The 18,456-nt window shown below is 42.8% G+C and overlaps 1 protein-coding gene across 14 annotated transcripts in view; it reads right to left on the bottom strand.

The window, feature by feature from the left end:
- Positions 1-3,446: 3,446 nt before the first annotated feature.
- DYNC1I1 (dynein cytoplasmic 1 intermediate chain 1) overlaps positions 3,447-18,456 on the bottom strand; it is a 194,219-nt gene continuing 179,209 nt past the window's right edge. For all 14 annotated transcript variants that reach the window (XM_061468517.1, XM_061468522.1, XM_061468519.1 and 11 more), the window contains one exon: positions 3,447-4,409. In XM_061468517.1, the coding sequence (XP_061324501.1) occupies positions 4,299-4,409 (111 nt within the window). In that variant the 3' untranslated portion in view covers positions 3,447-4,298. The remainder of the gene's footprint in view (positions 4,410-18,456) is intronic.

The raw sequence follows: 18,456 nt of genomic DNA, 5'->3' as shown, positions 1-18,456 counted from the left end.
TTTCTGGGCGAGTTATGCAAAGTGTGGGAGGACTGGGATAAAATATAACTGTGCTTGCTTCCTGCAGGCTGGATAAGTCCCGGTGACAGCGCTTCCAGGCAAAAGAAATGATCCAGTATTGGTGATGTTACCTATGGCCATGAGAGCAGGGTAGGGATGCCTCTGAAGCAGTTACACCCTGCTTGTGTTTCTCAGCCCAGCAGAAGCTGAGGGATGCTTTTCTGCCTGGTCCCCGGGGATTGGGTTGGGTTTAAGCTGACTATTGACAGTTTGCAGGGATGCGTTTGTGAGCAAACATACCACAGGCTTCAAAAATAACAAGGGCAGGTTTCTAAACCTGCTAAAAATACAAAACCTGACAGACGGCTCTGCATCTTCCTCAGGAGGGGACAGGCTGCTCAGGAATGACCTGCCATACACCCCATGGTGTGCACACACATCATGCTGCTTGCTGCTGAACTGCTTGGCTCGCCACTGCACACGTGGCAGAGGGATGAGCAGGAATCTGCCAACCTCGATGTTCAAACACCACTGTGAAATTCAGACTTTGTGGTTCAAATATTTCAGGGATCGGTGTTGGGACTGGTCTTGTTCAACATCTTTGTCAGTGACACGGACAGTGGGATTGAGTGCGCCCTCAGCAAGTTTGCCGATGACACCAAGCTGTGTGGTCCGGTTGATACGCTGGAGGGAAGGAATGCCATCCAGAGGGACCTCGACACGCTTGTGAGGTGGGCTGATGCCAACCTCATGAAGTTTAACCATGCCAAGTGCAAGGTCCTACACAAACATAAACACATGCTGTGCAGAGACTGGATTGAGAGCAGCCCTGAGCAGAAGGACTTGGTGGATGAGAAACTTAACATGAGCCGGCTTCAGTGTGCACTCCCAGCCCAGAAAGCCAACCGTATCCTGGGCTGCATCAAAAGGAGCGTGACCAGCAGGTTGAAGGAGGTGATCCTAACCCTCTGCTCTGGTGAGACCCCACCTGCAGTACTGTGCTCAGCTTTGGGCCCTCAATACAAGAGAGACATGGACCTGTTGGAGCGAGTCCAGAGGAGGCCACAAAGAAGCTCCAAGAGTTTGAGCACCTCACCTGTGAACTCAGGCAGAGAGAGTTGGGTTCTTCAGCCTGGAGAAGAGAAGGCTGTAGGGAGACCTTAAGAGCAGCTTTCCAGTGCCTAAAGGGGGACTACAAGAATTCTGAAGAGGGACTTTTGACAAGGGCATGTAGTGATAGAACAGGAGGTCATGGCTTTAAACAGAAGGAGGGTAGATTTAGATCAGACATTAAGAAGAAATTCTTCACTGTGAGGGTGGTGAGGCCCTGGCACAGGCTTCCCAGAGAAGCTGTTGCTGCCCACCCCTGGCAGTGTTCAAGGCCAGGTTGGACGGGGCTTCCAGTATCAAGACTTTGCTGAAAAAAACAAGATTTGCTGGAAATAGAGGGTAATTATGTATTTACTTCCCTACCGGGCCGATTTTGAGGAACATCTGTCATGCCGGTTCTTTTGGAAAGCCGGTGAGGGGGAGCGATTTGTTTAGCAGGAGGAAAATCAATCGTACAAACAAAAATTGTTGGAGATTCCTGGGAAGGCACAACAGGGGCTGGTCAGAAACTGCACTGAAGAGCAGCCGCGACCAACAGAAGGGGAGTAAGTGCCTCTTGTTCTTACTGGGTGCTCTTCCCTCTGCTTCAGCTGCTTGTAATGGTCCTTTCATACTGTTTTCTGTGGAAATCTGGATCTGTTCATTGTTCCTTCTGTGTACTGCTGAACCCCTCTCAAAAAGGAGAGAAGAATAAAAAGAGGGATTTCGGTCGTATTCATTTGCACACAGCAGCAAATGCTGAAGGTCTTCTGAGGCTGCTCTTAAAACCATTTTACAAGCTGTTAATGCCATAAAATGGGGAGAATTGGAAGGCGAACATGCAGAACATGCAGTCCCCCCCTTAGGTTCCAAAACCTGAACGGCAGTATGAAAAAAGTGGAAGCACATTTGCCAACCATTTCCACCGCACTGATTATGGTGTATGGGAGACATTGTAGGTCAAACACCCTTCCGTTTACAACCCTCACACAGCGTACCCCACACTGTCAGATGTGTGTGTACCATAGGGGCAGAAGGGCAGTGAGTGTCCCACCTCTCCTCATCAGCCACATCACGAGTCTGCTGTGTGTGCATCTGCACTCTGTGTGTTCCTAATCTTGTGTTCCATTAATGGCCAATGTGCATCTCCCACCCCCTTCCCCTTTGCACTTTGTGTCCCCACATACACAGACGACACTTACATGTGCCTTTGGAAACAGAGAGAAATTGGATAAAAACAACCCAGAGATGATATCTAAGCTACTGCTTCACAAGTATCTCACCTGGTTGTTCCTTAGCATTCGCTTTTAAGGTACGACAGTGCTGTGAGTGCTACATTGGTTCTTCGGGACAGCTCCCAGAGTACCCAGGGAAGCAGGAGGAACACAAAGCTCCCTCACGTGTGGCTCTGCTCTCAGAGCCACCAGACGATGACAAAGGTATCTATGCTCTGTAAACTAGTTCATCTGATGGAAGATGCCGCTTACCACAACCCCTGTCCACAGGCACGGGGACGTATCTTCAGGTCCCACCATGAAGAAGAAACTAGCCTGTACACTCTCACTGGGAGTTATTCCTAACCATTGAGAGGATAAGGGAAATCCAGCTTCTCCATAGGATTCATTTTCTTAGCCTACTCTGGCTTTTAGCAGTGCAGGGGTTTGGCCATAGCTCTGAAGAGCATTAGATGAGACATTCCTCAGCATGACTGCCCAAAGACAAGATGTGGTTCCCTCCAGATTTACATACAAAATCTTTGCAACTGTCTGACTTTCATATTTCTTGCTGTAATGGTTCACCTGCCTGTCCAAGGGACTGTGAGCCACTGCCTAACCCATGTGTTGCAGCCGTGCTCTGCCTCAGTACAATGGTGAGATGTGAACACAACCAGCAGCCTCACCACCAAGGTGTCCCTCTGGGCACTTGGTGAGATCAGGCTGCGCACGTTTCTTTGCTCAAGCCACAAGAGTTTGTCATAAAGGAGAATATTCCCTTGTTCCCTGCCCCAGCCCGTCTCTTCATACAGTTTAGGAGGTCTTGTCCTTCTCATTCCTTTTCTTTTAGTGCATATGGCAACACGGTGCTGCTCTGCATGTGCACAGCCAAGGATAGAGGGAAAAACCAGACATGAATCAAGCCTAGAAGCTGACGTGGATCACTGTCTGCTCATGTAAGATCTGTAGCAGGATCTGATGCATGTGAGGCCATTGCTGGGCAGTCCCTGTAGCAAAGGCCTCTATTCCCATGGCAGTTGCATGAGCATTTTGTGAGTCAGGGCAGTCACATTATCCCAGTGACTGGTAATGAACACGCTGAGTGCTGCTGGCAAGGAAAGATGAACCACACTGCGACAGGACGGGCTCCATACATTTTATTGGCAATACTAGTGTCATACTCGGGAACCACAACCCTTTGTCAGACTGTTAGTGTTAACTTGCATGACAAGTATCAGTGACAACTGTATTTGAAATATAGTTAAAGTGCCTAGAAATAATAGGCATCTTGAAAGAAAAAAAAAGGAAACTCATTCCATCCACTCAAGCCAACCTTTATAGATCTTACATCTTAAGCACAACTGATGTACTGTAATTGTTATGTGGACTTTAACGTAACCTCTACAGCAGCACACAGACAATGCAGTTCTCTCATTACGCACATGCTTTAGGATCATTTATTTTAATGCTTTCAAATAAATATGTTCCATGCAGCACACCGCAATAAATAAGGAGCAGCAACTTTCGTATAGTACATCCATTCATAATGTAAGTCACCATGTGAAACACCACATCTAAAGTCTTTGGCCCAGTCCCATACAGTGAAGCACACCACATCTGCACATAATCATATCTGGCTTCATATGGATTTAATAGGACTATGCCAGAAGGGCAATGTGAGCACAAGTTTAACCAGGGGTTCCTAGCTATTAAATACAGCTACTAAGTAGTTAAAAGGCAACAACTAAACCCATAAAGGGTTGATTTGTCTTTTCTTTCTTACTTTTCAGACAGAAATATAAAGTATGAAAATGCTCTGGATATTTTCAGCCTTGTGTAAAGCAGTGTGATTAATACGGAATGCTTTGAGCAATACTGGCACAGACACTGGCATCGAAAGCCACAGCAGGACTGATTCTGACACTGAACACCGGTGTACTCAGTGGGGGGGAAGCTGCTGTTCTGGTGGCGGCGGGCACTGCTCCTTGTCCTCCTCTAGGCAGACAGCTCCACTGCCCCTTCCTCCTCGCTGTCTGCCCGGTTGGCGCGGATCTCCACCAGGGTCCGGGCGAAGCGAGTCCACTCGTCATTGTGTGGGACAGCCAGCTGCAGAGAGACCACAGGGAGTTAGGCTACATGGGGAGGCTGGTCAGCATCTCTCCAGCCCCAAACTGAGGCACCTCCATGGGCAGGGTTCCTACTGCAGTCATGGTGGCTGTGCTTGGTGAAGGACAAGGCATGGGCCCCCCCAAACCCAGCTCCAGGACAAACCCGGCAGCTTCCAATTCAGCACCAGCCAGGAGCTTCTGCATCAGTGCCACAGAAAAAAGCTCTATCATCTTCATTTTGAGGCAAAGTTTCTCTCTGGCGTGCTGTTGCAAAACCTACCTCTTGGTTAAAGTATTTCAGATTTAAGGTGAGGCCTTGATCTCTACAAGCATATACACGTCTGTTTAACCTTGCACATGTGAGCTGGCCATTTGAAGTCAGCGAGGCTGTGCCCAAGTGTAATCGTTTGCAGGACCAAGGTCAACGTGCACAAGGTAACAGCTTTTACAGCTCTGTATTGAAACTGTTTTCCTGAAGTACGTTAAAGCTCTTAACAGTAAAATAAATATATTATTTTAGTTACCCTCCTCTATGTGAAGGAATTCACAATTACAAGAACTGCATTACAACGGAAATGTTATACCAACCGGGTACTGCATTACTGGTCTGATTTTTTTATATCATCATGCAAGATCCATTTCCATTTAATACCATTGATGTTTCTAATGAAGAGCTCTTGAACATTAGGCTTCAAGAGGGATGTGTAATATAAATAGCTAAACTTCCAGACAAAACGCTTTAGTGCTATGGCAAAATAATACTGCAGTCATTTCCAGCTGGATCCAATACTGCAATTTCTGGAAGATAAAGCAAGCTGGGATTCAGATCATTAAAACAAGCAAACAAACAAAAAAAAGGCAGTTTTCTCAAACTTTGTTTTCATTAACTCAGATTCCAGAAAACAGCAACAAGCACCCAGATGAATGATGCCCATTTTTACTGTCTCACTGAAGCCCTGTCATCATGTCCTGGATACAATACGAAAAAATAGCTGTTCCAATATATTGTGCAGTGTTTGGTACTGAAGAAGGCAACTGTTTGGTAATTACAGGGCAGATAATAAATTAGCAAATGAAGGCCTTTAGACTGAACAGTGAGCACAAGTTTAGCTAATTCAGTTTGTGGTACCTGATATCCAACCTTACTGACTTACTTCTTTTAAAACACTGCCAAAATGCAATGCAGATGGCTGGCTGCTTATGTCCCTTTGGCACTAGCAGGTTAGAGCTGCACATAAGCCCGTATGGTACACTGTACTGGAATACAGTGCATATCCTCCTCTCCTTCCATCTCCACAGTGAGACACATAACTGGAGAGCAAGAGAAGGATTCATTACATCAACTAGCAAGCCCAGCTGGGGAAAGAGCCTGCATATGTGCCCAGTGTTAACCAGGTGTGAAAGCTCCATGTTCACTGCTGCAAGTCCAGTGTTAATCATACGGACAGGAATTCATAATACTGGATCTAAACATCTCCTCCAAATCTCAATGGCACTGAACAGTTTTTCAACTATTTTGTACCTGGTTTTGCCTCTACATCCAATATTTTGGGGAAAAACGCAGCATGCTTCAAGCTTCCCATGTATAGTGCATTTATCAGTGATTCAGTTATATTATGAAGGGCTGAAGTATAACAAGTTTGGGGGTTTGCCTGTTGGAATACTGAATATAATACAGTTCAGCACTTACTGAGGCTACAGACTGAGAAATGCAACCTGTGTGAAAGCCACCTCAGCCCCCCACAATGGGTGTTGCTGCTGTCCCTGTGTTTCCCCTTCTTTGTCTTCCACTCTTTGCATTTTGATCCTTTACTTTTCCCAGGAACAGAGACCAGACTTTTAGGAGTAAAACATTCGGGACAGCTGCCTCTCATGCTCACATGCACTGATGTGGATTTGTTATGGCCTTTATCTGAAAGACAGCTCAGTTCTCTCAAAAATCTTCAGCAGAAGGAAATGTAACACTAGATTGGAGGTCAGTGCACCAACACACACATACCATTAGCACAGGTTTCAGCATAGCCACACACCTACACAACCTACTGTACAGTAACTTAAGGGGCAGTACAGAGATCCTTCTATCGCAGACACAACCAAAACCAGCTGTATTGCAATCTCCCTGTTACTCTTGCTTGTGTCCTAAAAGATTTTTTTTTTGTCGCTATATGTACAGCACTACCATTAATCAAACTCTAGAATAAAAGCATAAAATGATATTCACTTATTTCAAGTAGTGAAATAAGTGATTTTAATGATTCTAAAATCATTAAAGTGCAACAACATCCTAGGCAAAGGATTTATTGAATTTATTAAAGGTTCATTTCTCCTTGTCTTTTAAAGCCTTAAACAGCATTACATTCTATTGAATGGCTAAAGAAGAGAGTATGTCATTCTAAAGAAAAAAATGAAGTAAATTTGTGACATTGAGATCATTTCATTTCCTTTACTCCACAGCATGGACGCAGACAAATAAAATCACGGTCCAGCCTATTAAAATAAATGGCATTTCAAACTTGAATAGTCTCCCCACAAATGCATGCATTAAGGGGCATTATTGTCAGCTGACGGATCTAGCAAGGCCTGTTTTTTATTGACTCAGTTCACAAAACAATAATTGAATACCTTCAGCACAGCCATGAAAACATTCAGTGCCCGCACATGATTTAATTCCTTAGCTTTTCATCTTATTTTACCTTATTTAATCTCATGGACTGCATCATGCTTTCAATAAGGGGGGCAATCCTGCTAATAGACTGTTAGTAGAATAAACCTCTCTAATAGAAATTCCTCAGAGATGTAGAGGGAAACCTTGGCAATAATTAAGTCAAAGGAAAAACTGAGCTTTATTCCCCCTCCCCTTCTTCCTGTGAAGGCCCTAGTACTGAACCACAATAGTTATACAGCAAAAGACCTCAAAACAAAAGTACCCACCAACTCCAAATTCTTCTCTGAATTAATGCTCCCCTTCCAGTCATTTTCCATTAGAGTCCCTTCAGCCGGGCACACCGACACCCCCAAGTGCTGGAGGCCTGGGTCTGCCTGTGCAATCTCCCTTTCAGCTTCTCCACACAAGTTTTTTCTGTAGATAGTAGGGCAGGGATGGAAGAAGCCAGGAGACACTTCACAGAGGAAGGGCAGAGGTTTAGTGTTATCTGGGTGTTCCTCATTTGTTCAATGTTTTTGCCATTTTTCTGTCCACTTCCAGATACAGATACCACAAAGCAGCAGCACCTGTTGAGCCCCAGCAGTCACGGTCTTGATGCAGGTTAGAAACATTCACCAAAGCATAATAAGTTGATGTAATAACTTGCAGTAACATTTGGGTCAGAAGGTTATTTGAATAAACTGACACTAAGGTATGGAGCCGAACAAGACAATAAATGCTATTGTGTTCTCCTTTGATCCCTTGACAATGGAAGGTAAGTGCTACCCACACCTAATTAATTGACTGAATTACTCACACTGCTTTAACTTAAATACCATGGAACATTTAGGTTGCATCAGATAGCAATTCTAATGGGGAGAACTAGTATTATCAAAGCAAGGTGGTGATTTTAGCTAAACTTTGTTAAGCTGTTGGAAGAGGGGTACTTTTGTCTTCTGTCTGGCTTTTAAAATATCAAAAGCGTTCAGTCTGCAAGCTGCTGACCTGCAAGTGTGACTACAAGTTTATGCATCCACAGAAACCTGCTTCTGCTTGTAAAGTTACACATGCTCAGCTGCTAACAGGAGTGAGAATTTAGCATAGGAAAACATCTTCTCTAGATGTTAGGATGGTCATCCATGTTTAACTGGGGAAGACATTTAAGTCAGGATAACTGGGGTCTCCTCTTCCTCAAGAAACCCAATAATAATCAAAGTTTTCTTGGTATCATCCTTTTAGATCTTCTCCCATAATTCACTTTCTTAAAATATTTCTCAAAAATCACTCAGTATCTGTAAGGGCCTCCTGCACGATCAGTAATGTACACAAATAACAAAGGCATGTAACATACTAAATACTAGACACCAGTAAGATTTTACCTAGCTCACAAGCCCTTTTTCTTGCTTATTAAAAAAATTATTTATGTGATGCAAACTCTCAGAATTATTTTTCCCACCACCTTCATTACTATGACTTGAGATAAACAGATTTTGCATAAGAAAAGATAACTCACCAGCACACACCTCCTGACTGAACAGTGCAGCACAAGTAAAGTGGCTGGAAAAAGGAAGCCTCCCTGGGCAGCACTGTCCAGCCAGCAGCCTTCAGAACCCCAGGCAAAATGGGTTCAGCTGAGCCCCCAGACTGCACCTGGCTGTGTGCTGCACACAAGGGATACACATCAGCCACAATTAAAAAACACTGGAGAGGTGGATTGGTAGAGTCAGCAAGCCCAGAGCAGCCTCAGATAGGAACACGAAATAGATTCCTGCCTATTCCTGCAAGGTGTTACAGTTATCAGTTTATCTTATTATAGATAAAAGACATTGCACATATGCAAATCTTTCCCAGCCTGTGCTTCCCCAGTCCCCGCTACATACATATACCAAGGGGAGGCAATTTTTGACTGAACAGAACACAAAGGGCCTAAAAACTGAGATAATGGGATGCAACAGCAAAAGGATTGTAAATTAGGAGCTGAGATCTCTCTGTCCCCTTGTTCTTCTCCTTCCCATCTGCTAGAGGCAGCTGGTTCCTGGCCAGCTAGAAGCCCCCTGTTCATAGTAACATTCTCACCCTCTTCTGTTGTGGGTGATAATGTATTGAGCTGTACTTTCAAGACTGGAGAGGATCTAAACAACATTTGGATTTGAAAAGAAGGGATTTGTCTAGTTGTGTGGCATAGGTCAACCACAGTAGGTCCCCTGGTTCATTTTTCAGTCATGGGGTTACAGCAGACTTTGAAGGAACAGGGCTTGTGAAGTTTTAAAGTAAGATTGTTCCAACTTGTGCCTATTTTCCACTGTAGATAAAGAAAACCACTAGATCCAAAAGAAATGACTGCTAGGATCTTCCTGATTTTCCTCTTGGCTTTGTCCTGCTGCTGTGTCACAATTCTGCGTGATTTATGCAGTGACAAGGTTATATCCTGTGGTTCCACCACAGAGCCCTTGGATTTCTGAAGCTTCTGAAGCTTCTTTGTGCTCCCTGGGTGATCACTCTAGCCAAATACTTCACTTACCTTTAGCTTTCCAGCCCTGAAGCACAAACATGTGCCCCCCTTGGTGCTCATACTGACCAAGGGGAACGTTTATGTGCATCTGTTAAGAGAGAAAAAGAGCCCACTGCCCCCGAGGCTCACCAGGCCAGTCACAGGCAGCAGCACCAGGAGCAGCCTCCTCCATCTTCTTCTCGTCAAGGCAGAGAGTTCCTCTGTGTGCAGAGCTTCCAATCCATACACAGAGATCTTCCAAATACACGCTATTTCCCACGTTTTCCCACAAACTGTGCTATTAGCAACTGCATTGAACACTGCTACTCTTAAAACTGCAAGATAGAACTCATGAAAAGGAGGTGCTCTGATCAGACAACTCTTGATGCTGGCAGTTATGTCTGCTTGTGCTGGGCTCTCCAAGCACTCAGAAAAAGCAACAAAAACCAATGCCTGAAGACACAAATCAACATAAATTTATCTTCATGATAAATTTATGATTTTCAGATTATTTAATACCTCCTGGTAACATTTGCTCTTTTAAGTTAGGTCTACTGAAAAAAGAGAAAGGAAAAATAAAGACTTGAGACAAAAATGCCAAAGCTTTGAATGTGCCTTTTAAAGGAATCTATCCAGAAGTTTGAAATGAGATATTACAACGTATTTCAAGATTTTTGTATATTCCCCTCCTATCCATCTTTTTTATGGCTGAGAGTGTTTCAGCTCAATTTGTCCAAATCTCTGTATAGCTTCAGTTTCCCTGAAAACCACTTTCCAGCAAATGAATTATTCATTGAGGATATTCCACTTTATTCCTGGCTGCCCACCTTCCCTGGAGCCTGTAAATCTTTGGGATGGAAGTGGACAAATTCTTCCTGCCTTTATCCCTCCACACTCTTCTCTAGCACAGCTCTACTCTGAGGGCTGGGCACTCTCTTGAGAAGGGGATGAATGCAATTTCAGGAGGAGCCTCCACTTTGGAAGAATGAATGTCCCATAGGCTCAAAGTGAGCACAGTCATAGAATCACAGAATGGTTTGCGCTGGAAATGACCTTAAGGCTCATTCAGTTCCAACCCCCGGCCATGGGCAGGGACACCTTTCACTAGACCAGGTTGCTCAAAGCCCCATCCAGCCTTGAACACTGCCAGGGATTGTTGTGCAGCCACAACTTCTCTGAGCAACCTGGTCCAGTGCCTCACCACCCTCACAGGGAAAAGCTTTTTCCTAATGTCAAATCTAAATCTACCCTGTTTCAGTTTAAAGCCATTCCCCTTGTCCTATCCTTGAAAAAAAGCCCCTCTCCCGTTTTCTTGTAGGTCCCCTTTAGATACTGGAAGGCTGTTACAAGTTCTCCCTGGAGCCTTCTTTTCTCCAGGCTGAACAAGCCCAACTCTCTCAGCCTGTCTCCATAGGAGAGGTGCTCCAGCCCCCTGATCACTTTCATGGCCCTCCTCTGGACTCATCCATGTTCAACCTATTGTGTTTCCTTTCAGTGCCTGTACCTCACAGGCCAATCTACCTGACACCAGTTCATAACCTGCAGGACCGTAGCCTGGTGAAAGTATTGCACAATCCCAAACACCAGGGAAATAATCACTTTTTTTCCTCACCTTCACCTAGATTTCAGATGCTTCAAAGCAAAACCAGCCATGGGAAGAACCTCCTCAGTGCCGTCTCTGACTGAGGGGCTGTTGAGAAGGGGTGGATTTTTCCAACCAGAAGGGTCTATAATCGCTTCTAACACACACGTCCCATGGACACAGGTGTAAAAAGAGAATCTGAAAATGAACCGTTACACCACGACTTGGAATGAGCTGCTGGAGTATGTGGTCTGCAGCCAGCCCATGCAACCGTGCTGCCACACACTGTTTTTAATTAGATGGTTGCAGACGAGCCTGCATGGTGGTCCAAGATACGCTCTAAGGGTGACAGTGGCTCCCCATTCAAAAACCTGTGGCCCATTCAAACACATTGCAAAGAAGCAGAATGGTTTCTTATTTTTGTATACAGAAAACCTTGTTCTGACCTAAGCTGATGGGTTTCTACAGCTACTCACTGTGCTCCTATGATCAGAAACTTTCTGATTAATGCACACCTTCTATTAGCTGCATTTGGGTCTGCTGCTGTTAAGAGGCAAAGGCTGATCTTATTTTAGACAGTCCTGTTTACTTGTCTCTGCTTCAGCACAGCTGTATTTGTAAAAAAACCTTATATCCAGCAGGGAAAAGAAAAACTGTATGAAAATTGATGTTTCCCTAATCTCTAAAATACTCTGTCGCTTTTGAGAAGGGCAAGAGAAACACTCTTTGAAGAGATAGCTAATTAGAGCTTAGGAAATATACAGATTAATTTGAGTTTGTGGGAAACAGCAAGTCTGGCAAACTAATGACTAAAATTTCAGACTTCACACCAAGTTATTTGTGTATGTGGTTTATCACCATTTTTATATTCGTTCAATTTAACAGCATCATCAAATAAATGTAGCTTCAGGCGAATTTCATTTCAGCTATTTTCTCTAAGCAGAAGTTTTGTCAACCTATATTGTCCATATCACCCTCAAAAATTAAGTGCTGTACTGAAATCTGCTGCAAACACTTTGTGCAATGGGTTAACATCTGAACGCATTTATGACATTGTAGATATAAATATTTTTAATTATGATATAACTACTTCAGCTTGATGTTCTCTCAGAAGCAGAACAGACAACCAGTCTCATTTTCTGGGTAAAAAAGAGCACTTGCAGAATGAGGACTGTAATACTTACAAGTGAAAACCAAGAAATACAATTCTGCTTTAAGCCACTGATCCTATCTTCTGGAGTGCAACAGATGTTTTATCACTATCGCTGAGGTGAAAACAGATATGTAAATGTAAATATTAAGTATCTTGATATGCACACACAGAGCAGGCAGGCATGCACCTATTCTGGCCCTGGTCTTGCCCCCCAGAATCAATTACAGACTGCCTTTGATATTTTTCTCAACCTATATGGATTTTTTTTTTCCTGAAAAAGCCTGTATTTTTCCAGGCAACACCCTATGCCACACACATGGATGGAAACAAAGTGGGAGGTAATATGCAAAGAAATGGCCACCAAAGTAACCAAGAGCACCCTTTCCACATAACTGTAGTACCACTGTATTTAACTCTTGGGAGAGCCGAGCATCACTGTTAACAATGGATGAAACCACTGGCAGGAACTCAAACCCCACATACTGCATGCAGATGATTTTAATAAGATACAGTGTTTAGACCACAAAGGATACACTCCAGAGTAGCTCTATATATATTTGTTTACTTAATTGAAGGGGTGGAATACCATAGGCAGCCTAAATACTGCATTTATTCTACACACAGCAGTCAGTCTAGTGTCACAGACACAGTATACACCACCCTTCTATGAAGTTAATTACTTAGCCCTCATCTAGATTAATGTCTGTTGTGATTTATTTCTTTGCAATTCACCAGCAGGGTCTGATTTAACTAGTGCTGCCATAGTAAAAAGAAGACAAAATATTAGCTTATATGACAAAAACCCCCTCTTAATCTCAAACAGAAACTGAACCCATTTTCAGCAAACTTTGACTTTTTCTCCTAAGGAGAACAGTAGCTGCTGAATTGTTACACATTTGATGGTAAATTATGTTTTGAATACCAAGCAAACAATGGTGTTATTTTAATAATTTATAAGTAATGTGCAAAGATACACTGTATAAATGGCCTACACAGGAACTCAAGAATTTGAATGCCCATTAATTCTTTTCTAAACTTAGTCCTCTTTGTCTACAGCAGTCATCTTGATGCCAGTCTAACAAGAGAACAGACCAAAATGTAGTCCATAAATTACACATACATGACACACAAATGCATGTTAACAGAACATTAAGATTGCAGACTGTAACACTTCAAAGATAGGAAATGTCAGAGTTGAGGCTAACTCCCTCAATTTGAGCACGTTACTCATTTTGTGTTATGATATTGTCTTTAATCTTTAAAGGAAAAAAAGAAAAAAGCAAGAAACAACAAAACCTGTGCTGGAAGCAAGCACCAGTTACGGAAACTTCAGCCTGAGGATTAAAACTTGATGGGGCCTATGGAAAAGAAAACAAGGAAGTCGAAAGTATCTTTAATTGAAGACAATGCTACAGTTTCACCTATAATATCAGAGTTGGATCAGGCTCTCCTCAATTAACCAGGAAGAATGATGTCCGAGCTACCAGACACATTAACATTCCCTCAGTTAATGTGTACAAATGCTGCCCTTGATATTGACTACAGAGGATAAAATAATGAGTAATCACCAGTCATCTTGAAAGAGATAACTGAAAATTGAAATTTAGATTACTTTTGCTTCCTTAGATCACCTCTTATTTTTAAATTACAAATGTTAAGCTATAATCTCATACCCTGTGTTTTAAGCACACCGGAGTGCTTTCACGAGTCATGTTATGGGGATCCTCTCCTGCAGATCCCCTCGAGTTATGCTTTCAATGGCAGAGACTATTGGCCTGTTTAAGTCCTTGGAAACAAAAAGGATTTAATATAATTAATAAACTATGGGAGCTGAGAGAGCATCTGACATGCTTCAGAAAAGCTCACAATTTTGCTTCAAAAGAGGTGGTGCCCTATGCAGCATCTTGCGGCTCCTAACTTCCCACCGCTTCTGCAATGCCATCGGTTTACAGGTTAAGAAAAACATTGATGCATTCTGCCTGCTGCTTGTCTCCCATAAGGATCTCAGTCCTGCTTTGATTACCATTTCGCAAGGTCATTGAAAACTCCTGTAATTTTTTTGCACGAGTTTCAGGACATTTAACACATGGAGCTAAGGGATCAGGAGAATTCCTTCTCTACTAAATCATGTTATCAGCTCTCACCATTGCACTTAGAAAGCCTAAATATACCAAATGGAACAAAACTAGAAGATAAGGAGCCTTTAACCTAATGTTCCTTCCCGTATCTATGTTTTCTTTCTTTTTTTACTGACAACTACATGGATTGGAAGAACTGTCCCACCACTTCCACTTGAAATAGCGGATATTCAGCCTCTGGGGTAACTGCACTGGCAAAGGTGCCTCCCTGAAAGTCCAGCTGAGTGAAGGACTGTTGCCACAGGGAAGAAATAAATCATGGTGTCTTCAGCTCAGCCTGCTTCATTTCCAAACCAAGTCAGTCATGTCCACGCCGTGATTCATGCCCAGAAACGTGGCAGAACAGGAACTGTACAGGACTTCTGTCACGGCTTTCCGGCTTCCAGCTGGCAAGTGGACACTGACCAAAAGTCGTGTACGAACTGCTCAAAGATTTTGGTTTGCAAGACAGTCGTTGCCTTTCCTGAGATTTTGCGCACATTCCATTACCTGCGAAAGCTCATCCATGGAACAGCAGTTTGGCTGTTGTCTTTTTTAATTTCAGACATGGTCTTTTCCCTTGCTCTACCCACTGAAGGATACATTTCACATTTAAATTAAACTGAAGATGGAATTTTAGCTGCCTAATAGGAAATATTAAGGCCCAGAGTTATCTTCAATTGATATTTTAGGTTCAACCGTTACTTTCCAAGTCAAATTAAATAAATTAGATATTTTTTCGTGTTCAAATACAGACCACTTTGCAAACCATAAAAAAAGACTGAAAACATAGTTAAGGGTTCTCAACATGAAAACTGCTGCTGAATGTGGCAGGTTGAAACCACAGAAGCATCATGAAGAAAATTAATTATACAAAGCAGCTGCTGTTTCAGTTTAACACCACAATGATAACACATGAATTTCAATGAAATTTGCAAATTGCTGCACACGGACTAAGCTTAAACTGAATTTTACATTTGGTACTTTTTTCCCTTCCGTACTTTTATGTAAAAGCTATGAACATTTTCCAGTAACACATCTTTTTGTGTATCTTTTGGGGATAAAAACTATCAGAGAAAATACCACCCAACAAACTTAACTAGTGTTAGTCTGGGACTTTATACATACATCGGCATACTTTGGGACTTTATTACATGCATTGAATTCAGTTTTGTCTCTCACTGGCGTTCCAGGTTGCACGATCAGAATGAGGAAGACCAGCTAAAACACTCGCTCAGCTTGTGCTGCCTCACCTGCAACTTCCATGGAAAGCCTAGACCCAGATTACCTTTTCCACTAAACCTCTTGAAAGGTTTTCAGGAGAAGCAGTAACTGACAAGCTGGTAGTGAAGCCATTGGTAGTGCTGAAGTGCTAAACATAGAGTGGATGGACAAGTATGTCCTATCTAGAGCCTACCTTTCTCCTTTCTCTCTTGCCCTTTACCATGTTTCCCAGCTCAGCAGGAAAAAAAGGGCAGGAAGATTGTCACAGACAGCTCTCCCTTCTCCCCCCCCCCCCCCCCCCCCCCCCCCCCCGCACAATTTACTGTGTAGAAAGGGAACGATCTCTTACAGCTTCTCTTCTGCCACTCTCATCACTTCGTTATCTGAGTGCCTTCTAATAGTGCACTAAGCTACATGATTAACTCCTGTCACATGTGGCTTGTTCTCTCTGATCTTCTCTGCAGGGGGAGGATCCGGGCCTTCGAAAGGGAAAAGGAAACATACATTTGCTTTAAAAGTAGTGTGCAAATGAATAAAAGGGACTGGCTTTCTGAAGCTTTTTATTTCATGTGATGAGGAGATGAGGAATCCTCATAAAAGATATTTGTATCATATAGGAAACTTATGTCTTTTTACCCCACGAAATTCTCTGGGGAGCTAGTGAGCCATCTCGGGAGAACTACTGAAATATTTCACCACAAGCAACTGGAAGGTAAGGATAAAGAATCAACTGAATTTTTAGGATGATTATTTAACCCACCTTGTTTTCTGTCTGTTTTCACTAATGCCCATTTAATTCCGCTGTCTATCAACAAGAGAAAGGTTTTTTGTTACAAATCTGGTACTTCCTCCTTTAGTTTTAACAAGTAATACTCTGGCAGTAAAATGATAGTGGAATCTGATGTTCATATATGTATATATATATATATATATTAAAAAAAAAAAAAAAACAAAACAGAAGAAACTCTGTTGTTACCAAGAACAAGCATACATCGGCAGCTTTCCAGTATCTGAAGGGAGCCTACAAGGATGCCAGAGAGGGACTCTTCATCAGAGACTCTAGGAACAGGACAAGGGTTAACGGGTTCAAACTTAAACAGGGGAAGTTTAAATTGAATATAAGGAAGAAGTTCTTTACTGTAAGGGTGGTGAGGCACTGGAATGGGTTGCCCAAGGAAGTTGTGAATGCTCCATCCCTGGCAGTGTTCAAGGCCAGGCTGGATGCAGTCTTGGTCTAGCGTGACGTGTCCCTGCCATGGGCTGGAACTTTCCAACCCAAAAGATTCTGTTATTCTATGATTCTATGATCATGGCATAGGCAGGAGTATGCCAGGTGTGACCCATTGCTATATCACACAGAAGCACATCACAAAATCCTGTCATCAGGCTCCACTTCAAGAGGATGTTTGTCCCACTGCCCCTATCTGTTCTGTAACTTCTGCCTTCTGATAGTTAAAAATAGTCTTCTAATTTTTTTGACTCGAATAGATGGCCAGCTTGCTGCCACATGTGTTGGTGGCAGCATGTCCTCAGCTCCACTAGTTTTCCCTCTCTGGCCCCAAGCACTCCTACTTCTGCAAGTACATGAACCATCTATATTGCCACCAGACTTCCTTGGATAGTCATACCAAGTTCTTCAGCCTCTTTCTACAGGCTACTCTTCTCTCCCAGTAGCCTAGATCCACACCTCTCTCTGATACATTTCAAGTGTTCTTTTTTAAAAAAAGAGGGGAAATGATTTTGAAGTAATTTTTTAAATAACATTGACTTTATGAAGCTACTTTGAAGTCAAAAGGCCACAGCAAAGGACGGAGAAGGGCAGAGAGGTAGTGGTGCCACATGATGTGCAAGAAGCAGCAGGGAAAGGGAAGTGCAAAGCCCCAGACTGGCACTGGAGATAAACAGCTCCAACCCGCAACAACCAGCCTTGGGTAAATCAGATTAGTTAGATCATGGCCCAGTCTTCCCTCTTGAAATGTACTTCTCTAATAAAGTCTGCTATTAGTAACACAAGCCTCCAATCCAGCTTATTTATGTACCAAAACAGACTGAAAGAAAAAGGTAACTCATACCCTTTTCCATTTCTTATCAGACTAGTACCACCTTACTAACAAGTACACAGCCAGGGATAGGAGTGTATAGGAGTACTGACATAAATGTCTATATTTCTATGCCTGTATGTAGCCAAGCCTTCTTTTAAACCCTAAAAGTGTATAAATGCTTGATTTTAACTTATCAACATGAACAACATTATTTTTCTACAGAAGAATAAACCAGTGCTTACATAAAGCCCTCATAGCATTCACAGTAACCTAAAGTAATGAATATTGTAATGAGAAACACAAGTATTTAGGGTGATAATGACTGGACTTTGCTCTACTTAGATCGGCTCACCCCCTATGGAGGCTACCAAAGCTTAAAGATTTTATCACCCTAGTAATCAGCAATGGGTAATGGCCTTCATAAAACACAGTAATTAAATTGACTGATTTCAAACTAGTGCATTTTTTTCATTAGGGAGTTCTTACTTAACCTACTTCAAAAATCCCTTTGTGAATACTGGCTGTATTAGTCAAAATTCAAATGACAACGGACGAAGAGCTTGTTCTGCTCAGTATTTCAGAGGCAGAGGGGAAGCAAATCAAAACCTTAGCTCCTGACATTTTCCAACAATGCAAGAGATTCTGCTTTGTTAAAACATGCTTTTAAAATTCTCTGAGGCCAGTGTTCCAACCTCCCTAGCAAAAATATCAATGGTGAAATTCAGGCACCGCCTCACAATCCATTTAATTATCCTTTATGCCTGGATTGTGCATGTTCTTGTAACTACTGTA

This window comes from Pezoporus flaviventris, unplaced genomic scaffold (genome assembly GCF_033815535.1).
Source record: "Pezoporus flaviventris isolate CSIRO_AGI_PZ_B2104156 unplaced genomic scaffold, CSIRO_AGI_Pfla_v1 ptg000047l, whole genome shotgun sequence".
NCBI lineage: Eukaryota > Metazoa > Chordata > Aves > Psittaciformes > Psittacidae > Pezoporus > Pezoporus flaviventris.
Note: the sequence above shows the minus strand (reverse complement) of the source record. Positions and strands in the feature narration are given on the sequence as shown.